The sequence below is a fragment of the Scedosporium apiospermum genome (assembly GCF_000732125.1).
Source record: "Scedosporium apiospermum strain IHEM 14462 chromosome Unknown SEQ_SAPIO_0108, whole genome shotgun sequence".
In the NCBI taxonomy this organism is placed as follows: Eukaryota; Fungi; Ascomycota; class Sordariomycetes; order Microascales; family Microascaceae; genus Scedosporium; species Scedosporium apiospermum.
The window spans coordinates 263,591-288,655 of NW_015971809.1; the positions used below are offsets into that span (position 1 = coordinate 263,591).

The 25,065-nt window shown below is 51.2% G+C and overlaps 5 protein-coding genes and 2 pseudogenes across 5 annotated transcripts; 1 reads left to right on the forward strand and 6 right to left on the reverse strand.

Annotated features, from left to right (window-relative positions):
- Window positions 1–1,682: 1,682 nt before the first annotated feature.
- Window positions 1,683–9,229, reverse strand: SAPIO_CDS6899 (uncharacterized protein; the record flags this gene model as incomplete). Its single annotated transcript, XM_016788876.1, has 12 exons — window positions 1,683–1,720; window positions 1,774–1,958; window positions 2,019–2,425; window positions 2,478–2,726; window positions 2,786–3,029; window positions 3,660–3,672; window positions 4,077–5,912; window positions 6,201–6,342; window positions 6,676–7,075; window positions 7,598–8,087; window positions 8,149–8,803; window positions 9,179–9,229. The coding sequence occupies 12 exons, from the start codon at window positions 9,227–9,229 to the stop codon at window positions 1,683–1,685; spliced, it is 4,710 nt and encodes a 1,569-aa protein (XP_016641513.1).
- An 857-nt stretch (window positions 9,230–10,086) lies between these two features.
- Window positions 10,087–11,569, reverse strand: SAPIO_CDS6900 (uncharacterized protein; the record flags this gene model as incomplete). Its single annotated transcript, XM_016788877.1, has 3 exons — window positions 10,087–10,857; window positions 11,114–11,411; window positions 11,499–11,569. 3 exons carry the CDS (start codon window positions 11,567–11,569, stop codon window positions 10,087–10,089), a joined length of 1,140 nt encoding a protein of 379 aa, XP_016641514.1.
- An 802-nt stretch (window positions 11,570–12,371) lies between these two features.
- SAPIO_CDS6901 (uncharacterized protein) lies at window positions 12,372–13,382 on the forward strand (the record flags this gene model as incomplete). Its single annotated transcript, XM_016788878.1, has 5 exons — window positions 12,372–12,457; window positions 12,536–12,755; window positions 12,822–12,881; window positions 12,990–13,055; window positions 13,158–13,382. The coding sequence occupies 5 exons, from the start codon at window positions 12,372–12,374 to the stop codon at window positions 13,380–13,382; spliced, it is 657 nt and encodes a 218-aa protein (XP_016641515.1).
- A 1,225-nt stretch (window positions 13,383–14,607) lies between these two features.
- Window positions 14,608–18,933, reverse strand: SAPIO_CDS6902 (uncharacterized protein; the record flags this gene model as incomplete). The annotated part of the gene is made up of 4 exons (XM_016788879.1): window positions 14,608–16,434; window positions 17,144–18,356; window positions 18,417–18,611; window positions 18,668–18,933. The coding sequence occupies 4 exons, from the start codon at window positions 18,931–18,933 to the stop codon at window positions 14,608–14,610; spliced, it is 3,501 nt and encodes a 1,166-aa protein (XP_016641516.1).
- Window positions 18,934–19,273: 340 nt separating this feature from the next.
- Window positions 19,274–20,728, reverse strand: SAPIO_CDS6903 (annotated as a pseudogene; the record flags this gene model as incomplete).
- A 2,209-nt stretch (window positions 20,729–22,937) lies between these two features.
- On the reverse strand, window positions 22,938–23,424 carry SAPIO_CDS6904 (Endoribonuclease L-PSP; the record flags this gene model as incomplete). The annotated part of the gene is made up of 2 exons (XM_016788880.1): window positions 22,938–23,254; window positions 23,313–23,424. The coding sequence occupies 2 exons, from the start codon at window positions 23,422–23,424 to the stop codon at window positions 22,938–22,940; spliced, it is 429 nt and encodes a 142-aa protein (XP_016641517.1).
- A 721-nt stretch (window positions 23,425–24,145) lies between these two features.
- Window positions 24,146–24,973, reverse strand: SAPIO_CDS6905 (annotated as a pseudogene; the record flags this gene model as incomplete).
- Between the last annotated feature and the right edge of the window lie 92 nt (window positions 24,974–25,065).

Genomic DNA, 25,065 nt, shown 5'->3' on the forward strand with positions numbered 1-25,065 from the left:
GCCCCTCTGCGTTTGTCCCCAAACGTAGCTCAAGGCAGCGTATTTTTCTCGCGATGACGCATCAACTACACGACCTGACTCGCAGTCGATTAGCTTGAAGCCAGTAAGCGTCGGGTGAGAGCCTGCTCCTTTGTGACACCTTTCGGCATGATGCTCGGAGCAAAAGTTGAGCCATCCACGAATTTTGTGGAAATCTACGCTTGCTGTAACTGGCATGGTCGATATTCCGTTGGGACTCGTCTGCTGATGCAGAAAGACACACCGATCTTGACTGAAATACCGAGACAGGGCAGGAAATTGAACCTCTACAGGTGAAACCACCAAAACACCGGGTTGATTCGCTCGGTCCTGTTTCGCAAAGATGGACGGGTCGAGATTAACATACTTCAATGCCCAGAAAATCGGGAAGGCGAGAAGTTTGTATAGCCCGGATGGGCTTTCCTCCAGCCTGGCATGCCAGAATAGCTGGCAGAGTCGGCAAGGGAGAATTGGACAATAATCAGAGCCGGCTACCCAGCATCGGTTCGACATCGGGAATCCTAGAAATTTCTGCCGAGGATCGCGCCATTCTCGGAGGCCCAAAATGAGATCCCAGTGAGATGAAAAGTACTCTTCGGCACGGGAAAACATTTGTCCAAGATCTAGCTGAGAGCAACGGGCACATAGGTTGCAATTCTGATTGCCGGCGGCCGCACATTTGTCGAGCACTTGAAACGGTTCGCCCTCGTCTGTGTCAGAGACGGAGTACGTTAGTCGCAATTCGCTAGGCGAGTTGAATGGCGAGGAGGATGTTATTACGGTCATGGTTTTGACGCCAGATTATAGTTATAGGATTTGTTTTTGCTTATATCGTAGTTGAGAGTGAGTAGAAGAGATGTGGATGGGTCAACACCCGATAGTGTGCTTATGCGAGGCGAACTCGAGGCAGCTCAGGCAGGAGGCAGGGCGCAAGGGGCTTGGAGGCAGTAACGTCACGTGATAGCGCCAACATCATGATCGTGTAATATTGTGGCCTCCAGAATTTGCTCCATTCTTAATAAAATAGCTTTTCATCGGGGGCCACCCTAAAAAGTCCGGTTGGGAGGATGATGAGCGCCTCTAAGCTCTCATGGTTGACGTTGCGGAATTGTGGTACCCAAGTTCTGGGACCCTTTGTTGGAGACACTTTTTAGGCCCTCGATCAGAGTTGGCAAGTTCGAGCGAGATGCTGGAGCCAGTTGAGCCGAAGCTGAGCCGGGCCTGATCTAGCCTGAGCAAAAGCTGAGCTGGGTCACGTGAGTCCGAAGCCAAGGAGATGAGCAGATTGGGGGCATATTACAAGATGTACGTAAACCCCGGATGCCTCGAATCGAGATGCATATAGCGCAATACTACAGGGCACGGCACGGCGCTTTCAGAAAAGAAAAGGTAAGTAATAAAGTAAGTGGACCCTAACCCAAAGCGGCACCGCCGCATCTGCGACGTAGATGACATTGTCCACTAAACCAGTCCCCTAGTCACTATTCAGCGCATGAGATAGCCGACTGAGCAGTACAAAAGGTAACGACAGTTACAGCCTCTTGTCCAGGAAGGGATGCCGATCCATCAACTGACATAGAAATCCCAGGCAGAAAGGTGGTCGAGAAGCCGATCAAAAGTTACGTCTACACACCGGAACCCACCCTGTCGGGTGTTGTCTCAACTCAAAGTACTTCTGGACCTCCAGGCAATTCGGTAAGCCCTAGAAGCACTGATGTTAGCTACATACCATGGCAACGGAGAAGCGATACTCACAGCCATCTCCGATGTCTTCCATATATTGCTGTCCCTTCCTACAGTTAATGGCATCCTCGCCAGACTGCAATTTTATAGCTGGGCAGGTCTCGCTCCAGCAGTTGGTTCCGAGGGCATCCATGGCACGTTGAAGAGCATCTCCCTCCCAACCGAAGAGGTAGTCCCCATGCTGGCCGTATCCAGTACTATGTTTGAAGTCAGCCTCGGAGTCCGTGAGTAATCACACAGGTGAAGAGAACACTTACGTATCGCCAAAGCTGTATACAAGAGGCTGCGATCCGTCCTTGTAGTATTCGGGGTTGGCGAACCCTGACGTATCGTACATGATCTCATACATGACTTGGGGAATCCGAACAGGGTGGGTGCTCGGGCACTGGTCGCCCGCGAGTGCCGAGCCAGGCTGAAACGCCACATGGCTCATGTGATCGGGGCTATCCAAGTTCTTCCCATCCCAGCATGAAGGGAAGATAACGGTGGCGCGTATACCGCCGGGACACGGCTTTCTGGGGAACTCCGCTGTATCGCCTGATGCGCAAGGGGCGCCGCTACCACCCATTGTGCGCTCACTTGCCGCCAGGCAGCGGTGGCATCTGGTGAGGCTTCCGGCCGGCTTGGTCCGGAGCATTGGGTCGCCCGTGAGCATCCGGAAGCCCTTGAAGGTGTTGGCTTTTAGTTTGTAGAGAGTCTATATCGTTTGTACTTACGGGTTGAAAAGCTGTCGTTTTCTTGTTTCTGCCACCGAAAGGTCGCATGTAGTATACAGTCAACCCTCCTTCCTGCTCCAGTAATGTGCCGTTCAAGCGACCATTCGCCATCTGCGGAACTCGCTTGAAGGTTCCATTCTCGGGGGACCGGAAATAGATAGAAGCAGTCCAGTAGTTACTGAAATCCTCACTCATTTTGCAGGATGTGCACCTGGATGTCGCAGGCGGATCGATCGTGTTGGGATCCATCTAGGATGGTGCGGTTAGGCAATTTTATGGGCCGCGGATGATGGCGGCAAGGAACATACAGTAATATTGAAGGAATCACCTCCAACGACCTGATGCATATGTGGCGTTGGCATCATTCCGGGGTTAACCAGAGGGTCAGTACGCTCGACGACAAGCTGAGAGCAGCCAAACCGAAGGAAATCTGACCCTCTAGCAGATCCGGTCTGCGCGGATGCATCTTGAGCGAGCAGCGCGACGAGCGCGACAAGCATTCGGGTCGGCCAAGCCATCTTAGCTTCGTTCACCTTGATTTTGAAGTCGGACCTGAGTAGGACGAGGATAAGAGGATGATGTCGCCTTCGATGATTCGCGCGTTCACGGGAAACCCAACCGGTTTGCTTCCCATGTTTATACACTCCTGGGAAGCACACTGATCGCCCCGCTTTGAAAGAGCGACAAATTAAGCCAAATATTTGATTATATATTTAAGCAGCCTCTGCATGTCGGCACTTGAATACGCTTTAATCTCCTAATCGTGTGTACATGAACTCGAGCTGACGATTGGTCGTTTCGGCGGCAGAATACCCGGGAATGGACAGGTCTAGATGAAGGAGTGGACGACATGTAAATACCGCCGGTGTTAATCACCGATTTTTATTCGAGATTCGTATCTTTCTAACCCAAGGCATCGCCATTGGCCACGCTCTCATCTCCTTGTATCATGTTTGACATCCTTTTCAGGTTTTGGCATTTCGGGTTTACCTGGCTACTTGGAGATGATGGTTTGCGAAATAGCCACTTCAATAGTTAAAAGAGTCCTGTTATTTGCGTAGAGAACTTGAACAGCCTGAAATATGAAAGGAGTGTCAGGGCTGAGTGCGCAGGGCGGATTCCAACGGCGAACAGTTCTGAAGACCTTGGTAACTTATATTCAAAACACTCCTCCAGACATACCTATCAAAGAGGACTAGGGGTCAGTATTATCCTCCTCTTCAACAGAAGACGGTTCTGGACCTTCTGGTGGAGCTTTCGAAGTTGTGCTTTCGGTGTCAGACAGTGAGAATTCTGATGGAGAGGGTGGAAGAAAATCCGAATCTGATCTTTCATTTTCGGTTCCAGGCCAGAAATGGTCGTCACTCTCTAATTTGCAGCCATCCCAAAAGCCTCTTTCGTTTGACCTCGGAGGGCCTCCAGGTGTAAGGAATGAACCATGCGAGATGAGAATTCCTATGATTTCCGTCCTGCTGCGGAGCTCAAGTTCTAAACACCGAGAGTTCAATGACTGAAGTTCTAGCCCCGGAGAGACTCTACCATTTGTCTCACCTCGTACTATTTTAGTATTGACCGATTCCAGCAGAGGGTGGTCTTTACCATTGCTCACGCGGCCCGCGGACTGTTTCCGTCGAGAAAGACTTTCGAATGCCCAGTCGAGGGGTGTACACCCAGAAATATCCCGACTGTTAATATCCACGCCCTCCTGGTTGCAAAGAAATTCCATGATCCCAGCGTAATCGCAATTCTTTATTTGGTCGAGAAGTGCTTTGTCGTTCCATGCGGCGCATTCAGCGGCATTAGACAATGGCGTGCGTCCGTTAGCATCGGGATGGTCTACTTCCACGAGACCTGTCTCGACGAGCATCTTGACGATGGTCAAATGGCCCGATCGCGCTGCTGCGGATAATGGCGTAACGCCATTTCGGTCCTCGCAGTCTGCGACTCGTTTTGCCCTCTTGCGGTCGGCTAGCAGCAGTTCTGCTATTTCGTCTTGTCCCTCACAGGCCGCTGCGTGCAAAGGGGAAAACCCCGAGGGTAGGCCGATCTCCGGGAGAATATCCTCTCGTTCCAGGAGCATTTCGACGTACCGAGCGTCGTCGAGTCTTGCTGCATACAATAGAGTAGTACCTCGTTCGGTCTGAATATTGGGATCCACCTTATCTGACATGGCAAGCAGGGGAAAAAGGTCGGATTCTAGAACGGCGGCGAGCATCAAGGCCGAAAACCCATTTCTGTTGATGACACTCGTGTCTATGCCACATTCTAGAAGAGTTCCGGCGGTCTCGGCAACCTTGTCTTCGCGGTCTTGGCTGCCAAAACGTATTAAACGATGGAGAAAGGTGTCCCCAAGTGCATCTTTATCGTTGATGTCGTGGCCGAAATGTTTGACGAGTAGAGATATGCACTTAGGGGCAAGCTCGGTTACGGCCATTCGAAGTAACCGCCCACCTGATCCCACTTTGGTGTTGAACCCAGAATTCCCGTCCGCGAGGATTTCATCGCAAAGTCTTCTTAACACTTCGGGATCGTCCCTGATCAACGCCGCATGAAAAGGGTTTCTGGAGCTTGGAAACTTAATAATAGCATACCGTTCCTCTTCTAGACCCGACTCCTTTCGCGTTTTCCGCCAAGAAGGAATGGCAATCTTAAGAATAAAATCGAGGGCAGATATGTCTCCTTTCTGGCTCGCCTGATGCAGCTGAGTGACCAGGATATCCAGAGACACATCTCCTAAAATCGCCCCTCTAGATTCCAGGAATAATCCCAAGGCCTCATGGCCCCAAAGACAGGAGAGGTATAATGGGGTCTCTCCATTGTTGTTGGGTTCGTTGACGTCCACACCCTTCTCAATGAGATACCGCACCACCTCCTCATGACCTCCTATGCAAGCCCTTGTCAACGCCGTGTACCCCTCGCAATCCTGCGCGGTCAAGTCAGCTCCCCGCTCAACCAAGCGTTTGACTACGCTTAAATGGCCTTGATTAGTGGCCAGAAGCAGAGCGGTACAAGAGCCGTAATCTCGGAACTCTAGGTCAGCCCCATGCTCTAAGAGTGCATCTATAATTTCGAGATGTCCTCCTCCCGCGGCGCTCGACAATGCTGACCTCCCATGGAAGCCTGGATCGTTGACGGAAACCGTGGACGGGTAGTGCTCTAGGATGTAATGCACCGTTTTTAAATAACCATTCCCCGCTGCTATTGTGAGAAGCGTTTGACCGAATTCGTCCTGACGAGCTAAGGGTAGATCGGACTCCGGATAAAACGATAGAACCGTCGAGAGAAGGACTGAATCTTCAAATCGCGTAGCCGCGTAAGCCGCAGGGTCCAAAACACATTCCTTAAGCGCCGGTGAGCTGGCAAGCGAGTTCAGAGGCCGTCGAAGATAGGCAATATCATGGCTCGATTGCACCTTTGCTTCAAAGAGGTGATCCACTAAATGGGCAGTACAATATAAGAAAAAAGGGAACTCGAAATTCAACCTTTGGATAGCCGCCAATATCTGTAGGATGAGACACGCCACGGAAGTGAGTTCAGGATTCCTCTTCAGAAAGGCATCCAATTTCCAAGTTTTTTTGTCATGGCGTACTTGCATACTAGTTGCTGTTGAGGGATCGTCCAGGGGTGGCGAGTCATCGTCCAGTCCCAGGAGTTGATGGATCGCATCCTGGATCGTTTCACCATTGAACAGATTTAAGCAAAGATCTGGTCGGCTCATCATACGTAAAACGGGACCTTCCATTGCCTCGAAAAATAGTTCCAACACGGATTTCGACCGAATCTCAAGACCGACGAGAGATCGCGACCATTCCCCAACGCGGGCCGTCATGTTGCTTAGGGTTTCCTGGGCATCTTCAGCGAAACACTGGACGCATGCTGCCAGTAACTCCTCATGGCCATGGGTAATGGTCAATTCCCTAGAACTGAGTGTGTGGTTAAACAGCGACAAGCCCCGAGTAACCATGTAATCCTTGACGGATTGATGGATGAGAAACACACTTCTCCTTGGCATGACCAAATCCAGGTACCTGTAGGTCCCACTTGATTTTATCCTAAATGAGGATATCCCTCGAGTCCCTGGACGATGGGGACGGGTGATGACCTTTATTTCTCTGGATAGAGAGACTCCAATACCTTTCACCTCGACCAAACCACCGGATATCGTTGGAAGCAGCCGTTCCATTTGCTCATCGCTTACAATGAGGGCCGGGGAGTGGCCGACAAGATTGTCATTAATAGGTCGTAAAGGCTTTGCGTTCAGAGCAGCTCGGAGCTGGGGAATTGAAGGAGGACTAAAAGCAAAACAAAGCCAATTGAACAACCTATAAGAGAGAGAAGGCGATCGGTCCAAGAGGGCCTTGACGATCCCTTCATAAATGGCCGAGAGGTTATCGTGAACAGAATCGATCATGTCGCGTATTGCATCCCCTCCCTCGCCGTCTCGATACATGCTAACCGCTCTGGATGTAACGAGCTTGGTCCACTGGAAGCTTCCGTTGGCGCCTTTGATAATCTCAGATTCGAGTGACTTTATTATCTCATCTATCCCGGCGGACTCTTTGGCGAACGCTTGCCGGACAAACTCTTCGACATCTCGGCTGTTCTCGTTTTCGAGGCAAATGCGTGGCCCTTCCGATAGAGGCCAGGACCGCGGGACATGCCGTGACGAGACACAGATACTGAATGAATTACTGCTCGACTGGAACCTAGTGACCATTTCCCGTAGGTTGTCGACGATAAGTTCTCGCTCTTCAGAGGATTTGCATTCATCGAGAGCATCCACGAATACCCTGATACGGAAGTGGCTCAGCCCAACAGATATCGCGCCCTCTAACAGTTCAAAAAGTTCGGGAGTCTGCCAATTTCCTGGGCTGTGGCTTTGGTTCCATCTTTTAGATCGCGATGCCAAATATTGGATGAATGTGCTGGGAGAGTGGCTGATAATCTGATGGACTGTTGATCTGAGAAACCCTTCCGCTGAACTCTGCAATTTCGTCCCCAGGCCGTAGAAGAAAAATGCGGTGTGGCAAGTTTCCCCAGTCTCCGATGACGATTGCACGGCAAATTTGGTCAACGTAGATTTCCCCGTCCCCGGGTGACCTAACAACCATAAGATGGACCGGCCATTTTCATGCCAGCCTTCGTAGATCGGATGGGTAAGGAGCCATTTACACGTTTGTCCAGATGGGTGCTCGATCCCGGCTTGGCGTTCTCCCATGTCGGAGAATGCTAGCAGCTCGAGAAAGCGGTCTACTTGATCCAAGCCGTCACTTCCAGGTTTTTCGCGTGCGCGTGCCTTAATACCACCCATATCTTGCTCGAACACTTCAGGCTCGTCGTCTTTGGGCATCGCGTTCATTCTTTCGACCATAAGAGAGAGGTTTTGGACGATCCGCTGATAGCCCGCATCCTCGCTTTGGCCGAATTTGGGCATGTCTCGATGACCGGCGGGTATCGGTATTGGTAGATATCCTTCGATGGTGGCCGATACTTTATCGACAATGAAGCCAACGCCGGGTGTACTATGCTCCTCGAAGAAGCATACGACGGAACAGCGCTCGTGGTTCCTTCGGAGCCACATACCAAACGAGGCTCGTATATCCGACAGCACTGAAAGACACAACATCAGAAACCGCGCAGCCAACGTGTTGGTTTCTATTATCTCACCCACCTTCGGAGTCGGGTCGTAAAACCCCTAAAGTCCTTTTATTCAGCTGCCTATCTGCCAACGCCAAGATTTTGGAGATGACAACCGCATAATCAGCCAGGTCGGAGCCTCGGTGAGGTGTCCCTAAGAAGAATAGTCCAATAGTACATTGGTCTAGCTGCTTGTGGTGCTCCTCTGGGGCCTCGGCAGAGATGCAGAGAGCTTTCTGAGAAACCAGGCCTCCGAGACTATGCGTGACGAGGATAATAGGCCGAAATGCATCATTTGCCCTTCGCAACGCCCCGACCTCGGCCACGAGAGTCGCGGCGTGCGTACGAAGATTTCCATTACCAACCTTTCCGTCCTTGCTCAAGAATTTTGTGACGTCGGCATCGTATCCGAAAGTCAGAATTCTCGCGTCTGACATGTCCTTTCGCAACAGGTCGACTGGCCAGTAGGTGCCCGACTTGTGGTGCCACGTACGGAACGAATCGCCCGTCAGGCCGTGGATGAAGATAATGTCGATGACGGATTCCTCAGGAGTATGCAAGATCCTGAGTCCCCTCGTGTCTCTGCCCGGAAAAAGTGTGTCTCTGACAGGGTCCTGCTCTTTTGCGGAATCGGCTGCAGAAGACCCGCCATCGTGAGGATCGCTATGAATGGCGCGCTTCCCCTTTTCCTGGGGTTTAAACAATTTTTTAACTGACTTCATAGAGGCTAGTTATTTGAGGGCCCTGGACACATGAGAAGTTAGATCTTGCAATTGGGAAGATGGAGTTTTGGGAGCAGGCTCGGAGCCTGGTGAAGGGATTTGATTTCAAGCGCCAACATGAACGCATAAGCCAGCTGTGAGCTTGACCAATAGAGAGACGAATGAAAAGTGATGGGAAGAATTTCGCATGCACAGCCACGGTTGACATTAATGACCGATTCCAGCGGGGGGTGGTCTTTACCATTGCTCGCACAGCCCGCGGACCGTTTCCGGCATTAAACAATGGCGTGCGTCCGTTAGCATCGGGATGGTATCAACAACTATATTCAACGTTGAACGCACTGCCGAGTCGGCTTCTGTGATCGCGGGATTGATGTGTTGTTCTTCAGCCATGTTTTCTCAATGCCACGCGAGCTCCATTAAAAATCGACAAGATATGGGTTGTCAACAGCGTATATGTATCCACAATCTGATTATCGAGAATGTTTATGGTTATCATCGGATCTGTGTAGTTCCCGCTTCAATTTGAGCATGGGTAAGCGACAAGCGGGAAGGGCTTAGTGTGGTACGAGGAGTTTCTGAGCTTATTTTCGGGATCCAACGCACTGAGACCTAGGTTAAATCGTCTTCCAGTTGACGCCACTCCTAGTTATGATCGCTGGTGCCTTGCCTATCTCCGATACAAGTGTCTTGCCACAGGGAGGCAGTGGGGGGCCGAGTATTGCGTTGGAGGAGCATCCATCAAGATCCATTAGGATCCACCAAGGTCGCAAAAGTACGTCGGGCCATGGCGCTCTCGCACGCCGATGGAGATGTGGCCGATTAGCTGAGTGTTTTCCCACATGGGTGGTAAAGTTGTTGGAGACGTTGCATAAATAACTTATTCCCATCTATCTGGGTCGGGTAGGTCTGGTTGAACCAGTACTGTAGTCAGCCATTAAAGAGTATTATTCTCAGCATTCAGACAAATACAGCGACAAGGATCACGACACCGCCCACTCTATGTGAACATACGCCCTCGAGAGTGGCTACTAGTGCCCGAACTATTTCTAGGCTATGAAAGGGGATAATTGAAACGAACGATTAATCTAGCTCTTTCAGCTAACTACAATTCAATAATACCGTTACTTCTCCGTTCCATCATCGAGTCTTCATTACCAGCCCACTGCACCTGTCCGTCTTCATTATGACGTGTGATGGTGCCTATTCTTTCCTCGGCTTTAACCATTCGAAGCAATCAACAAGGGCGATTAATGGTGCGCATACCACCGGGTCAAGAGTGTCCTAGTACTCCCTTGCCTAACGTTATCCTGTAGCGAAGACGGCAAGGCTTCCTCTTCCCCCATCAACGCCGGGCGCTCGGGTCCCTTCGCAGCGGTAACCCGACCTTCGACAGGACTTGCAACCTTGATGTGAAGTTGACGTTGCTTGGTCGTAGTAGTCTCGGTCACGGTCACTTCTCCTAAGAGCGTATCTCCTTGTCGCGAGCCAAGCGTCCCCTGCGTTGCCTTCAGTCCACGGGTGTCTCTGCTGGCCTTGACAACTACGTTGTCATTGGTATTCTCACTAATATCCTCACTAGTATCGTTATTCTTGGGACTAGGCGTAGCTTTAGCGATGGTGGCGGTGGACTTAATGCCCGTTGCTTGCTCAATCCAATCATGTACGAACTCGAAGTTGCCATCTTCGGCACTTTCGAAATGGCACATCGTGACGTGGTCGGCCTCCACTGGCAAAATCTGCTCGTCAGCGACATCCATCCGGGCGACTGCCAAATCGACAATGAGACTATGGGTGCCGGGCCAAGGCAGCATCTCGTACAGACTGACGAGGTGGTAGTTGGGGGCGAGCTGGCGGAACTTGGCGTTGATATCGGCGAGGCATTCCGAGTCGCGCTTTAGAGCCTCGGCGAGGGGAGAGCGCTTGCCCGAGGACTTATCTAGGCCGGAGAAGGCGAGAGATATGTGGTCCCACATGTCTTTGTTCTTGCCCGTGCCGGCGTGCGGCGTGCCAAAGAAGATCTGGTCGGGGGGCGGGGGGAAGAGGCGAAAGGAACGGCGTGGCCAGTGTCAGTCTATGCCGCAGTATCAAGAGAGGTTGTTGGCAGGGTTGACTGTGCGGACGGGGAGACAACTTACAATACCCTTTGTTGCTTGAGCAATTGAATTGAACCTATGCTGATATTCCGCTATATAGAGCCTAGGAAAACAGGGGCTAAGTCAGTAAAAAGTCGGTAATGCCAATCCGTAACGTCGAGCCATCGGCGACTACGCTAACCTGCTTGACAATGAGTCTACCTAGGCAATGGGCGACGAAAACGATGGGCCGTTCTGGCCCCGCTCGACGCCTCTTGACCGACAGGAACGTGAGCAGGGATAGGGCGTTGTCCCTGATTCGGGCGGCTGAGTTGTTGCGGTACATGTCTCCGTTGTATCCAAAGGACAAGACCCTCATGTTCGGCCAAAGCGACGGGAGCAGGTCCCTGGGCCATAGTACTGGTTTGGAATTGGCGTCCCCTCCCCTGTTCTCCCAGGTTCGTACAGGATCTCTGTCGACACCGTGGACGAGAACGAGACTAGAAAAGGGAAAAAAGATGCTTCATTAGTATTTCTTTCTACCCCTGGCCCCTGACTATTGGTATCGGTATCGAGCATGCACTTACTCAATGCCCCCAGTACCGTTGCCAGTCGCGGTGGGGACGTGAAGCTCTTGAAGGCTCACTCGCTGAGACATGATGTCGTTTGTTGAGTGTGGAAGACGGTTGGTTTTGTGGTCTCGGAGGGTGTGTTAGAGGGAAATGGAGGAGCGAGAGCACTACAAAAGAAAGAATGGGGGTCGGTCGCGCTTTCGATTGGAGTGCGGATATTCCTTATCAAATACAGATGAGACAGACACTCCTCCCGGCAAATGGAACCCCGGAGACAGAACGACCCTTAAGGCCAACTACTCCCAGACGAAAAGCTACCAGACCATCCGTTTCTATCATATCCAGGCAGCCTGCATCGCCCAACGTCCTCGGAATGACGTGCCCAACAATGGGATGGGCTGTAGAGGCCGGGTTACATTGACTGCTGCGCTACGACATGCGTGCAAGGAGACAAAAGCTCAAATAGAACCTCACAATGTATCACGCTTCTCGCAAAAAAAAAAAAAAAAAAAAAAAAAAAAAAAAAGGACAAAAAAGAGGGCATGAGCCCAAATACCCATGGCCCTTGGCTCAGTATCCAGACATTGACTCACTCATCCCTACCCAACTTTGCGCCCAACTCACTCAAACACCCCATCTGCAATGGCTAAAGTCCTCAGCGACGGAGGTAGAACGCCTCGAGTTCCCAGAACGGCTGTTAAACAAAAGCCACGCGATCTAATTTTTTCATCTTTGTCTGACTTCCTTTCTCTCTTAAAACCAAAGACAACCCCCCAGAGCAGGCGCCGACCAATCTTTTTTTTTTCTTTTTTTTTCCACGAGCATCCCGCTTTCGCACCCTCCTCTCTTGGACTATCAAACTGACAGGTCATCTCATTCTTCAGAACCATGGAAGAGTTTAGTACTGCAAAAGGTGGCGTCGACGGACTTCACGTCCTTTATGAACGCCCGGAAGGCACCCAGGGGATCATCGAGTAGGTTATTACGCCGTGATTCCACCTGATAAGAGGAAAGAGATGAAAAGTAACTGACGCCGGCGCGCGACATCACAGTATCGTTGCCGTCCACGGCATGGGCGGTCACTGCGTTAACTCGTGGACACACCAGGCAACCAAGTGCTTCTGGCTGCGTGACTTGTTGCCCGTTAAAATGCCCCAGGCCCGCATCATAACATTCCAATACGACACCCCAAGGCTTTTCGGCCAGACCGCCTACGGGGTGCCTGATCACGCCGGGGCACTTCTCAAAGCCCTCAGGGACAAACGTGATGAGGTATTAGTGACTTCCCAATTTTTTTTATTATTCCAACGGCAATGGTGCTGATATGGGAGGTTTCAGGAGTCAACGGACCCGATTGTCTTCATCGGGCACAGCCTGGGGGGAATCATTATCAAGAAGGTGGGCGGGAAAAGACCTAAATTGTGTATCTTTCTTCGTTTCATCATCGGTTCACTACAACATGGCTTCGCACTTCGCTAACGAACGACAATGATCAAACGGTATTAGGCGATAGAGTTGGCTAATACAGACGACGTGTTTCGGGATAATATCGCCAAAGCAGCACAGGGGATAGTAAGGACCATCCTGTTCCTTCTACTTGTAAACTATGCCGCACAAGATTACTTTGGCTGACAACCGGGGACCCGTTCCTTTTCTCCCACCGCACTCCAACAGGTCTTCTTCGGGACCCCCCACCGCGGCTCCGCTGTCGCAAGCTTCCTGATTGTCAAAATGATGACCTCCCTACCTGGCTGGTCCGGCACTAAGTTCCTCCCGCTGCTCGAGATCAACTCGAACGGCCTGTCGGAAATCACCGAGGATTTCCTGCCGTTCGCGCACAAGTACGCACTTGTCACATTTTACGAGCAGCACAACTTTCCATGGCTTAAGTATAGGTAGAAATGCCTCTACTCGCCTCTGCTTCGGGGGGAGATGGTAAAACGTCCCGCGTCGGAATCGAACGACGAATCCCCATCTTTTAAGACTTCCCTATCAGTTTCGACTCTTTGGTTCGGAATACGGTATGCATCACAGGCCTCTTTTCCATAGGGGGGATGGGGGGGGGTGTCCGTGGAGGGGTGATTCCCGTCCCATATGGAAGACTAACCTCGGCATTCCCGTAGAACCCCCCTTCAAGCAATGCCGCCGAAAAAGGAGATTCCATACCCGGAAAAGGCTGACTACAAAAGCAAAGGGTTCAAGATCGACGTCCTGCGCACACCGAGTTCCTCGGAAACGCCTACAAGACGGCAAGGGACGTTTCCCGCCTGGTGCGCGAGGAGATCGTGCCATTCGTCCAGAGGGGGGGACACGGAATGGTGGGTGGGCTGGTACACGGAGGCAGCTGCCTATTCGATGGCCGCATCTACTTTTCAGACACAAACGCTTCATTCTTCGGTTATATACAGTACATGATTTCCACTATGCACCCAATAGGTCTGTGGGTTCAGACTCGTACTCTGAGTCATCATCTGAAACTATAAAAGGCCGGTAGCGATCACCTTAAAGAGCTTCGAAAGGAAACGTCTATATAAACTACAGGTTCTACCATATATCTAGTTTGTCTTTCAAGACTCTCCAGTAGTCAATTCAAGTACAACTACACCCCTACACTCGGATCCGCACTTCTTATCCATATTTTGTGAATACTGCTTGACTGCCTTACTTATCCACTAACAGACAACCACCTCGACCCTGATATACCGAGAGTCAGTGTTAGGATCGTAACAAGAGAGAGCGCGATTTGGAAACTCCGCTATATATGATAAGGGAAGTGCCAGTGAGTAAAGGACGGATGAATTTTCTATCGGCGTTTAGGCTGGCTGACGGGAGGGCCTTGTCACTTGTGAAAGCCTTCCATTAAGCTAGCTTTGTCGTGCCATGACGCCCTGTTGTCTATCAGCAACGATGTTGATTCTGAAGATTAGAGGTCGACTGTGCTATAATTTTAACGACGGTGTGTAATATGCATTGAAGGGAAGAGATCTCTTCAGCTTGAACTGAACGTACAGTCTAATTACCACTTGATCCGTCCTCTCAGTACGTAAACCAGGAGCTAGTTCATCTATCGCCACCCCATTTGAGTCAACACAAGCCTCGACAGGAGGTAACCGAGAAAGCGTCCCTAGGCATCCAGCACCCCATAGAGAGGAGTACAGCAAGGGGGTGTTGGAGAATGAGCCTCCTCTAGTACCCTGGTTAAGGAGTTAACAACTTCCTTGGCCGTTGGACGGCAAGTCGGTTCTACGTTTAGCATCTTCTCGCTTAGCTGTAAGACCATTGTCGGGAAACATTCCGAGAATTCCAAGTGCTTCCAACGGCGCCTCTTGTTCCTCGGATGCCCTCGGGCCTGGTGTACCGCATTCCAGAAGTCGGGTCTGCCAACTAGGGTAGAGTAATAATTTCCCTTGCAGCATGGGAGCTTAACAACGAGCAGGGGGTTAAGCAGAGCTTCGCTAATCTCAAAAAAGACGCAGCCGAGCGAGAAAATGTCACCACTCCGACCGAATCTCTGACAATCCGCCGCCTCCACAGGGAGATATTTCGCGGTCCCGGGCGTGTTGGTGGTGGCGTACCGTGTGTTCTCTTCGCAGTAAAACGACGTTCCAAAGTCTGTGAAGAGGATGTTTTCTCTGTGGATGAGGATGTTATCTGGCTTTATGTCGCGATGACGGATGCAAAGTCCATGAATATGTTGAACCGTGCTGGCCAAACAATACATCCACCGAAGTAGCCTAGACGCCTTGGTTTCGAAATCTTCCCACTGCAAGTCTTGCCAGTTCCGAAAATCGAAAAATCGCTGCTCCATAGCTTGTAGGTAGTCAGCTAGATTGCACTCTGCCCGTGGTTCCAGTATAATATTGTACCATTCGTTATCGGCGAATGCGTCAATGACACTCACAACATGGTGGTGGCGCGATTTCCGGATCAGGGCGACTTCTTGGTTGATTTTGGTGATATTTATTTTGGCGAGTAGCAACCGTTTGCAAGCGTATATCTTCTCGGAATTATCCATGCTCCGGTGTGTAGCCTCACAAACCATCCCGAAACCGCCTCTAGCGAAAGTTGTCCCGAGAATATAATCACTGCTGACATCGTCTGTACGTGGCCTAGTCTTCTTTTTTGAAAGATCTGACACCTTTGAGAAGGACGCATCATCTTCGGATATTGACCTCTTCCTTGGCCGGATCGCAGCAGACTCTGACTCATGTAGCGTAGAGGACTTCTCAATGGCACTTCGACTGTTATAAGCTGAGGCTTGAGGCTTGTCGTTTGGTACCGGAGTCGCTGCGTCGGACGCAGGCATAACAGGTAGTTGAGGAGGCGTCGTACAGCCCTTGTCCCCTCTGCGGATACGGGCTCGTTCATTATACACATCTTGGATCGTAAAAACGCTCTGGGGGTATACTTGTTGTAAACGCTTCAGAATCTCCCTAGGGCGTGTGTTCAGCTTGGTGAGGTCTGCCACCATCTCTTTCTGCTGGGAACTCCATCTGCGATGTGATGGGTGTGCTGATGGGTCAAACGACGGCGGATGATTGTGTACTCTCTCGTGAGGCTCACTGCTGAGCTTCCAGGACCACTTATAGTTGTCCTTCGCAGAAGCTTTAGCAGTTCCTCTCCAGAGACAGCCAGTTTTGCGTGACGCAACGGATCTAAGACCCTGACCCCTAGAAACCCGTTGGTGGCCACCCCGGTCACAACGGATTGTATACCGAGTGTTGATAAATTTGCCGGGGTTATTTGGGTCGGCAATTGGGGTGTTGGCGTGGTGGCGAACTACAGCGTAGCCGTGTTGTTTGGCAAAGTGGTTAAGGGACTCGACAATTTCCTCGGCGGACTCTGCGAGCCTCGCGGATCCGTCTGGCATCACGAGGCTACATTCTGGAGGGTTCGGAAGCTCCCAAATTCTCCTTTCGGCGCCCTGCAGGGTTTGTCTGGACATGGCCATCTAGAAAATCGTCAGCTCTTTGGTGGTCTTGGTAGATAGGAGAAATGGGCCCAAGAAGCCTTCGCAGCGGCCGCAATCATTCTGGAAGGAGGTGAGTAGGATGGGTGGTGGGTTCGAGGCTCAGGGTCTTTTCGAGGATGTGGTCATGTGATATTCGAACCTAGAACATTCCAAACCGTAGGTACCTAGGTACCCCGGCAACACAGGAGCAGCGCATCGAGGGCACAGCCTGGCCAGACTCGCATCATCGCCACCGCCACTGAGCCATCGACTGGCTGATTTCTGTCAACGAAGCCAATCCTGCAGGAAGATGCAATCAGCACCATCAACGCCATTCCTTGTGGTTGACGGCGGTCCCCTGTGTGTCAGACTCCCAGTCGTCACGCGCCGTCAGATGCCGATTCCAGAATGCAGGAGAGATTTCTCTGCTCATGCTTATTGGTTTATCCATCGACCTGACGCGCCCGGAAATTCCGGTCCCAACTGTACTCCTACATAGCCTGTTACTTCACAACACGAGCCTCGTTCTAAAAACCACAACGAGGTTATCATCTCGGGCAATCGTGAAATGGTGGATCCGTAATGATGAATACTGATAGCCTCGCGACTGAATACTGTCGAGTCCGTTTCGAGAGCCAATCACTTCTCGAACGCTTGATAATTATGTTTCAACTCTGCAAAGCCGACCGTCTTCATCCTCTTCATAAACCTCGCTTCCGACAGCAGTAACCGCATAAAACAGACTCTCCGGATCATACTTCTCCTTAATCTCCAACAACCTCTCATAATTCGCCCCATAAAAGTGCTCCTGGAAATCCTGCTGTCTGAAATTAGCCTCATTCAGATACGTTCCGGAACCGGGCGTCGCCTCTTCCAGCTGCGGCGAGATCGTGTCCGTCAACACATCAGCCATGGCGTCCATCTTCGCCCTCGGCGCATCGAAATCCCATAATCCGACCACGATACAGTGAGAGACTGCTTCTCTCCAAGCCGGAAGAACGGCATTCGCCGCGACTGACACGTTCCCGCTCACGTCGAGGGCTTGACAGGCAAAGAAGAAATCGCCGCTCGCGGTGCCGTCTCGAAGAGCTTGCGTCACGGCAGCGTTGGCTTCGGGGTCCTCTACCACGGTGCGGGGGATGAGACGGCTGGATGTGACTTGGCCGGCGCTGAAGATGCCGTAGGGCAATGGACCGAAGTCTCCGACGAAGTGGTCGAGAAATCGCGGGGATTCACGAGCTTGGAAGGCAAAAGGCACGCCGCGTTTGTCGAGTTCATCGAAGATGGGTTGTAGGAGAGCAATGACCTCGGTAGTCGACTTTCCCGCGGCAGTCAAACTGAAGATGCTGAACGAGTCGTTGTAGACGGAGTAGAGCAGTGAAGTGTCTTGTGCCAGGATGGGTGGGAGTAAGCTTTGGAATGCCCCAATTGCCTCCCAGTAAGCGTCTTGCCCAATCTCTGAGTCGTCAAACTGTAGGTGAGCTCCGCCGACGGGCCCGTCTTTATGGAGTCTCGTAGTCATGCTGAGTACGACGCCGTAAGTGCCTCCTCCACCTCCACTCAGAGCCCAGTAAAGATCTCGGTTTTCCGTGGGAGTAGCAATGAGATGCTCTCCTTCCGCCGTGGCGACCTCCCATTCCAAGACATTGTCGGCACCAAGCCCGTAAAGACTGCTGAGCGTAGAGTGGCCCCCGCCCATCGTGTAGCCACCTGCAATACCCACGGTTGGACAGGTGCCTCCAACGACCATGTATCCGTGATCACTCGCGGTAGTATATGCTTCCCATCCCTGGACTCCCGCGCCAAGTTTCAGTGCTGGGCCGTTGTAATACTCGGACTCGTAGTCCTCAATGACCTTGGTAGATTTGAGGCTGTGCGTCCAAAGCGCTAAGCCACCTTTGCCCGTGGACTTTCCGAGATAACTTGAGAAGAAGTATCATCAGTTTGGGTATGCCATCGAAGACAAAAGCCGCGAGACCCACTCGTGCCCGGTATTCTTTATCACCAGCCGAATGTTGTTTGCCTTGGCAAATTTGATTCCGGCAACAACATCGTCTGCTCCGGTAACATTGATAGAGTAACTGACATACTTGCCCAATTCGCAAGGCTTCTCAATCGGAGGATACGGATCACAACCTTGAGCAAAAGGCCAGCTGACCTCGCCCGGAAACGGGAAACTGAGATGTATTGTTAATCCTTGATCGATACCCGAAAGTGATAATACTCGACTTACTGGGCTTGCGCAAAGTTCCACGTGTATTGAAGAGCGGCGCATCCCACTGCGTCGTAATGCCCGTCATGAGGACCCCCAGAATGACAAATACTCCCGACGGGAATGGTCGCGATCAGACGTCCGCCAACAGTCTCATTCAACGAGCTCCAGAGTTCTTCCGACGGCCATTTCTCATCGCCGCGAATGGGCTTACATCCAGCAGCTTGGGCAGCTGCAGCCGTCACTAAAGCAAGCAAGCAGCCAAGCGTCCTCCCGAAGCCCATCATGGTCGCTCAAGTAAGGAATTCAAGAATTCTACTCTGGGCGACTTTAGAAAGAGAGTGTAAAAGCTCCGAGTTTCTTCTTTCGGCGATGATTTAAGTTTATCCGTGGTTTTATGACGCGCGAGTTCAGCCGGTGTTTGCCTGTTTGTATCCGGCACGGCTATGGAGCTCATCAAGGCATGACGCGGCTTCTTATTATGTCGACAGGTGTTTCTGTGTTTTGACATCTTAACACTTTCTCATCTATATGCGCAAGTGGGCGGGCTGGGATAAAATTGGGGGACTCGGGGGAAATGCGTGTTGCAACGTCAGAATGAGCAGAAGTTGAAACACTAACACATTTCTACCACCTATCGCGAACAGCCTGTACGAGAGTCTCGAAAGCCCTACGGTCGCCCTCCTCCGTCTCCTGCGCACGATTCAACCTGGGGAGCACCGAATGGGGATCGTCACTGTCCTCCCGGGACATAGGAGTTGGGTCATTGTTCCCAAACTCTAGATCGCCAGTTTCAAAGTCGGCCTCGATCCACGGGCTAGGGAGAAGGCCGTTATCGAACGTGATGTAGCGACCGGGAAAGAGGGTAGTCCCCAAATTCTCGGGCTCGCAAAATTGTAGGTCGTATCGCTTACTACAGTCGAAGCGGAAGTCCGTAAGGCTGCACAGGTTCGTGCGTATTCCGTCGAAGACCTTTTCCCAAGTTCCATCGTAGGTGAAGACGGAGCGGGGGTGATACGGTTCTTCCATTACGAAGCCGTACGAACCGGGCGGGAGGGAGGTCCAGTCATGCGTTGGTACTGCCCATCTCTTGAAGCAATATCCGTGAAATGCCATGTGGGACACGATGAAGCACATGTCCAGCCGAAGGGAGGTAAGAGAGGCATGAGACAGGACCCAGTCGAATTGGTCGTTGTGACCTATGACATAGTTGCCCAACGACAGAGTCTTTAGGTTCGGAAAGTAAAGGCCCTTGCCTTCAAAGTAGCCGGGACATACACCCCAGCATTCATGGAAATAGAGGGTTAGGCTGGTAAGCTGATCAGAGAAGCAAGGAAGGATGGTTTTTCGGAGGTACGGCTCAAACTCTCTGCGCTCAATTCGCTCTAAATCATAGTCTGGTCCAGGCTCATCGTACTCCTCGAGTATCAACAGATGAACCTGTTTCATCTCCTTGATAACGTCCTTGAAGAGATCAGAGGAGTAGAACTCATCAAGCGGGGCGTTTTGCAAGTTTCGGAGAACCAGGGATCGGATGGGGGTGAGGTTGTTCTCCCGGTCGGCGGCGCGTTCCTTTAGGAACCTAAAAACAACCCTGAGCGTGTTCAATCTCGTGGGGATGTGTTCGATCTCATATTCAAAGTAGAAATTATTCTCCACGCCGCGGCACTTGGAGAAAAAGCTCAGCTGCAGCGTCCTGACGTTTGGCAGCTGGTTAATGCGACTGACTGCAAGAGTGAAGGAATTTGCATTGCACTCGTCATCCCAGACATCTTCCTCGTCGCCTTCAGCGTTGTCGATGACGCTGTGTACAGTAACGCGCTTGGCCGCCGTCCGGACCACCGCGTTGTTGACCATTTCGTGCCATCGGGTGAATCCCTCCTCGGCGTCGGGGTTTTTCCGGAGAGAGATATCCCTAAACAGGTGGCTGCTGGCGACGTTGTTCCATGTGCGGCATACGAGCCGGGCATTGCAGATTGATTCAAAGTTGAGTTTTTTGGGCGCCCCTTCCGGGTCGTCTGGCGCGATGAGATGTCCGAGGATCAGGCCTAAGACCTCTGGGGGTAAACTATTTAGCTCCATTGATATGCGGAGCGACTGAAGCAGTCAAGAGTGAATAGTGAGAACTGAGGATTGGTTGGGGATAATATGGTCGAGCAAAGCTGCAGCAGATACCAACAATTGTATCAAGCTGAAGAATCACAATCACCAGGAGTTGGCCTTAGGCCAGGAAGCCCCATGGGCCATGGCTCCCTGGCCTTCTCGTCCCACCACCCTTGTCCTACAGCATTAACCTTATCGGAGAGCCGGAATAAACGGACCGTGCCTGGTACTACGCTGACTAACAATTCGAGGACTAGACCCATAGTTTTAGGCAGTGACAAGGTCGATAAACGCCAGATATGCATCGCTTTCCTCTGTGGCGTTGGGAATCTTCGCTCTTATCCTTGTCCAAAGATATCGAGGGTCGTGGGGGAGACGGACCGTGTGATCACGGCAAAGGAGTTAAGCAATACCAAACGTCGACGCTGGACTAGTGAATTTGACCACTGGGAGGAAGAGCCACCAACGTGATATGCTTGAGAGTCCCCATTGTCGATCTGGTGCCGAGATGACAGAATCTGCATTCTAAGACGAGGCGTTACTCGATATTTCATACGGCCTTGGGGGATACATGATTTTACCCTCCTGCAAGGGCATGTTCTCTGTGCAGCCACACCGAGGTATCAGATTATCGTCTCATAGGGACCCAAGGCAGCGACTGAGCTGGTGGGAGATAGTATTGGACAACCTACTGACTCGAATTATTCCGAGTGCTTCGCCATACCCTAGGCACAGTACTTTACTTCGTGGATCGAATCGGTTTTACCTTCTGGTAGGATTTAGGCCTAGCGCATTAGTTTAGCTTTGTCGAGGAAACTGCTCCAGGTGTATGCATTATAAATGGAGACAAGCTTGTCTGCCATACTGACCTCGAGTGGTATCAAGATATACCGGCATGGCCTGCTGTGGAGTTGTGTCTTCAAAATAGGCATCCACTGAAAGATAAGCGGAGTATAACACTTTTGAGAACCTGAGATGACAGGCTCTCTGCATTACTGGAGATAGGCGGGGAACTAAGCTATAACACATCGAACATATCTTATCTGACCTGATTCTATTCGGTTCTCGATCTCGTCTGACGAACCGTCCAAAATCTAAAAAAGGAAGGTGATGCGAGGATCGATCAATTCTGTTTACAACAAGCCCGGGCAAAATTCCTGCCGACTGGCAACCTCTGTACGCCTTTCCAGGGACAGTCAGACTTGAGCGGTGAAAGACCAGGTCGGCCTATAAATCCACCTCGACGTCAACTCTTGACTTATAGAAACAACTTCAGCACATCCTGCCATCGCTCACCTTATTCCCCATGGCCTCCAACTCCGACCTTGGACCGCTACCGAAAAAGATCGCGGGGAGCTGCCTTTGCGGTAAGGTTGGCTACAGAATTGACTTCCCCGAAAACCACAGCTTCGTCAGAAATGTGCGATGAAAACCCGACCAGCTGCAATGTGTGTGGAGATTCCTGCCACTAACATGCGAAGTAGAGTGGTACCTGCCAATGCACCCAGTGTCGCAAAAGCACTTCCTCACTCTTCTTCATCTATCAAAAGGTTCCTTACGCATCGGTGACATGGACAACGCCCACCGATAGCTTGAAGAATTACTACTGCACCGAAGGCAACGCTCGCGGGTTTTGCAACCAATGCGGCACGTTTTTATATTGGCGTCGTGAGGCTGGTCCGAACATCAGCATCGCGATCGGCACCATGGATCCGCTCTATCTCTTCGGCGAAGGATGGGAGGACTCGAATGGTGAGGTACCTCAGGGTGGATTCGGAAGACTTTTGGCGAGTGGGAGGGGTGGTCATGAGTGGGTGCAGAACGAGATTCCGGGAGTGACAGACAATCTTGCGCTGCTGGGCGCTGGAGGGATTGGAAAACGGTTTCAATCGGAATAGTACCAGGGATATATGGTAGAATAGCCTTGTTAGTATGAACGTTTCGACAATGTCACTAGACCATCTTCCTATTGAATATTTATGGTTTACTTTTCGGGAGATATTGCGATCTGGCCTCTGTCACTTGCAAACTCTGCTCTCTCGAACGCTGCGGACTCCATACGCATAGGAGAAATGGACAGTCAGAGCATATCCCGCTTGATATCCGATGGGAAAACTATGACCCTTCGTGGACATCCTTCCGCGACACTTTATTCATCTATTCCCCCACCGGCCCATTACCACCATAATCATGCAGTCTCCTTCGCCGCGCCTTCAGGATCGTGAGCCACCACTTCAATCTCCACTCTCATATCGTCCTCGCCCAGACGCGTGACGCCCACACAAGTCCAGATCGGCTGATGGTCAGGCATATACTCCCTGAAATTCCTCACCATAGCCTTCAGCGCCTCGTTGTTGAGCGGAATATGGTAAGAATTGACGCGGTACACCTGCGACCAGCCTTTTCCGCCGGCATTTTTCAGGGCCAATTCAACGTTCCTAAATGCCTGGTCAATCTGGGCATTCGTCTCCTTGTAGAATTCGCCAGTGGCAGGATCCCAACCTCCTAGGGCCCGGTGAGCGTTTCGAAACATTATTCGTTCACTTCGTGGGTGAAAACGTACCCTGCCCTGCGCATTCAATTCGGTCGCCTACACGGACCGCCTGGCTGTAATAGAAGTTGGCCCTGTTTCTCTGGCCAACGCCATCGTATGCGTAATATTTGAGGTGCGACATGATTGTTCGACGCTCCGAGGTAGAGGATGTTGTCTATGGAATGGGTTTTGGTCGGCAAAATGGATTGCTTGGGCTGTTTCAGGCGGAAGAGAGACGAAAGTTCAAATAAGGCCCGTATCAGTCCTCGATGAGGGTTTTATAATGTCTCGACCACAGTGAGAGTTCCGGAAGTGACATCATTGGTATTGGATTGGATTACAAATAATCACCACTGGCGCTGCGGTTCCGAAACGTGCCATCTGTGGAGATCTCGTATTTTACGATGCCAAGTCGACCATGCTTTCCGCCAAAGTCTTATATCTCGAAAAAGACCGAATTTGTTATGGTAGGATTCGCGAGGGCCATAAAGGCCATCAATGTGTCGCCTTACTATGTCCCTCAAGCCGTATGATGTTGGGCCGAAGAGTGCAGGCGGACTGGTCAAAATGTCTAACTGTAGCCTCGTAGATATATTCGGCCAGGAATTCGCCCCTGCATCTAGGAATCTACTGAGGTAAAGGCTGCCATTTATTACGGCAGGCACAAATCTGCCAGCCTCAAGACCGTCTAATCCGACCTTCGTGAATGAACTGGAAAGGTGTAGTTATATTTCGGTGCGAACAGAAAATCAAAGTGGTATTCTACCCTAGCTCTAGCTGCCTCCCCTGTCTCTACTTAACATCGCCAGCTTCTCCGTTCGCCACCAACAAAATCATATCCCAGACTTGATTCCTTAGTCTTCTCACATCTGAGGGTTGAGGTTTTGAGCTCGCATTACCAACTCCGCTGCTCGCCTGTTCACATCATTCCGTTCCCGCTCCCACATCTTGACCTGCTGTTTAACCTCTCGCATCTTCGATTTCAGGGCATGATTCTTTCGAATGAGGGTATCAATATACCTGTGAATCCGCCCAACTGTGGCCAACTGATCTACCACCAGCCTTAGGATCTCCGACATCTCTGCTTGGTTGTCGCCCGTGTCGGGTATTTCGCCATCGGCACTTTCGAAATCCTTCATTTTGCTAACAGCTTGACGCAAGCGACCGGCGACATTGTTGGCAAGGTTTTCATAAGTATTGGTTGCTTCAATGGCCCTATCTCGGCACCATTTTATTTCCTCGCGGATGTTATCGGCCCTTCGAGCCATCTCGAGCCCTGCTTCCTCCACCACAAGCATCCTAGAGAAGGCTAGGCCGTAGTCTCGGACCTGGGTATCAAAAGGGTAGCCGGGGCTGCAATGTGCCGTGAGAGGCACGTTTATATGACACCCGGGCGGGTTGAAGAATCTGCGTCGCTCATCCAAGCTGCCCGGGTCGTTGAAGAAACAGTGGTTTTCGTCCGTGTTGAAATCAGTCAGGAACTTTCTCGCGGCCTGGATGGCGCCGTAGTGAATATCCTGGGGAGTGATGGCATCGTGTATTCGATCGAGTAATTGCTCATTGGTGACTGGAGCATCGTCGCCTATCAGGATCGAGGTGTTACCTTCGGGTTCAATCAATGAATGCTGCTCAAGCGCTTCCATTGCGCTCTCAAACATCTGAAGACTTTCGTCCCCGCTTGATTGGGACATTTTATCGGTGAGGGAAATGGAATTTCGGGTTACTTTTGAGGGATTGATAGTTGTTGTCAAGAGGAGAGTTTGCTCTGGAGATGAGGATGAAG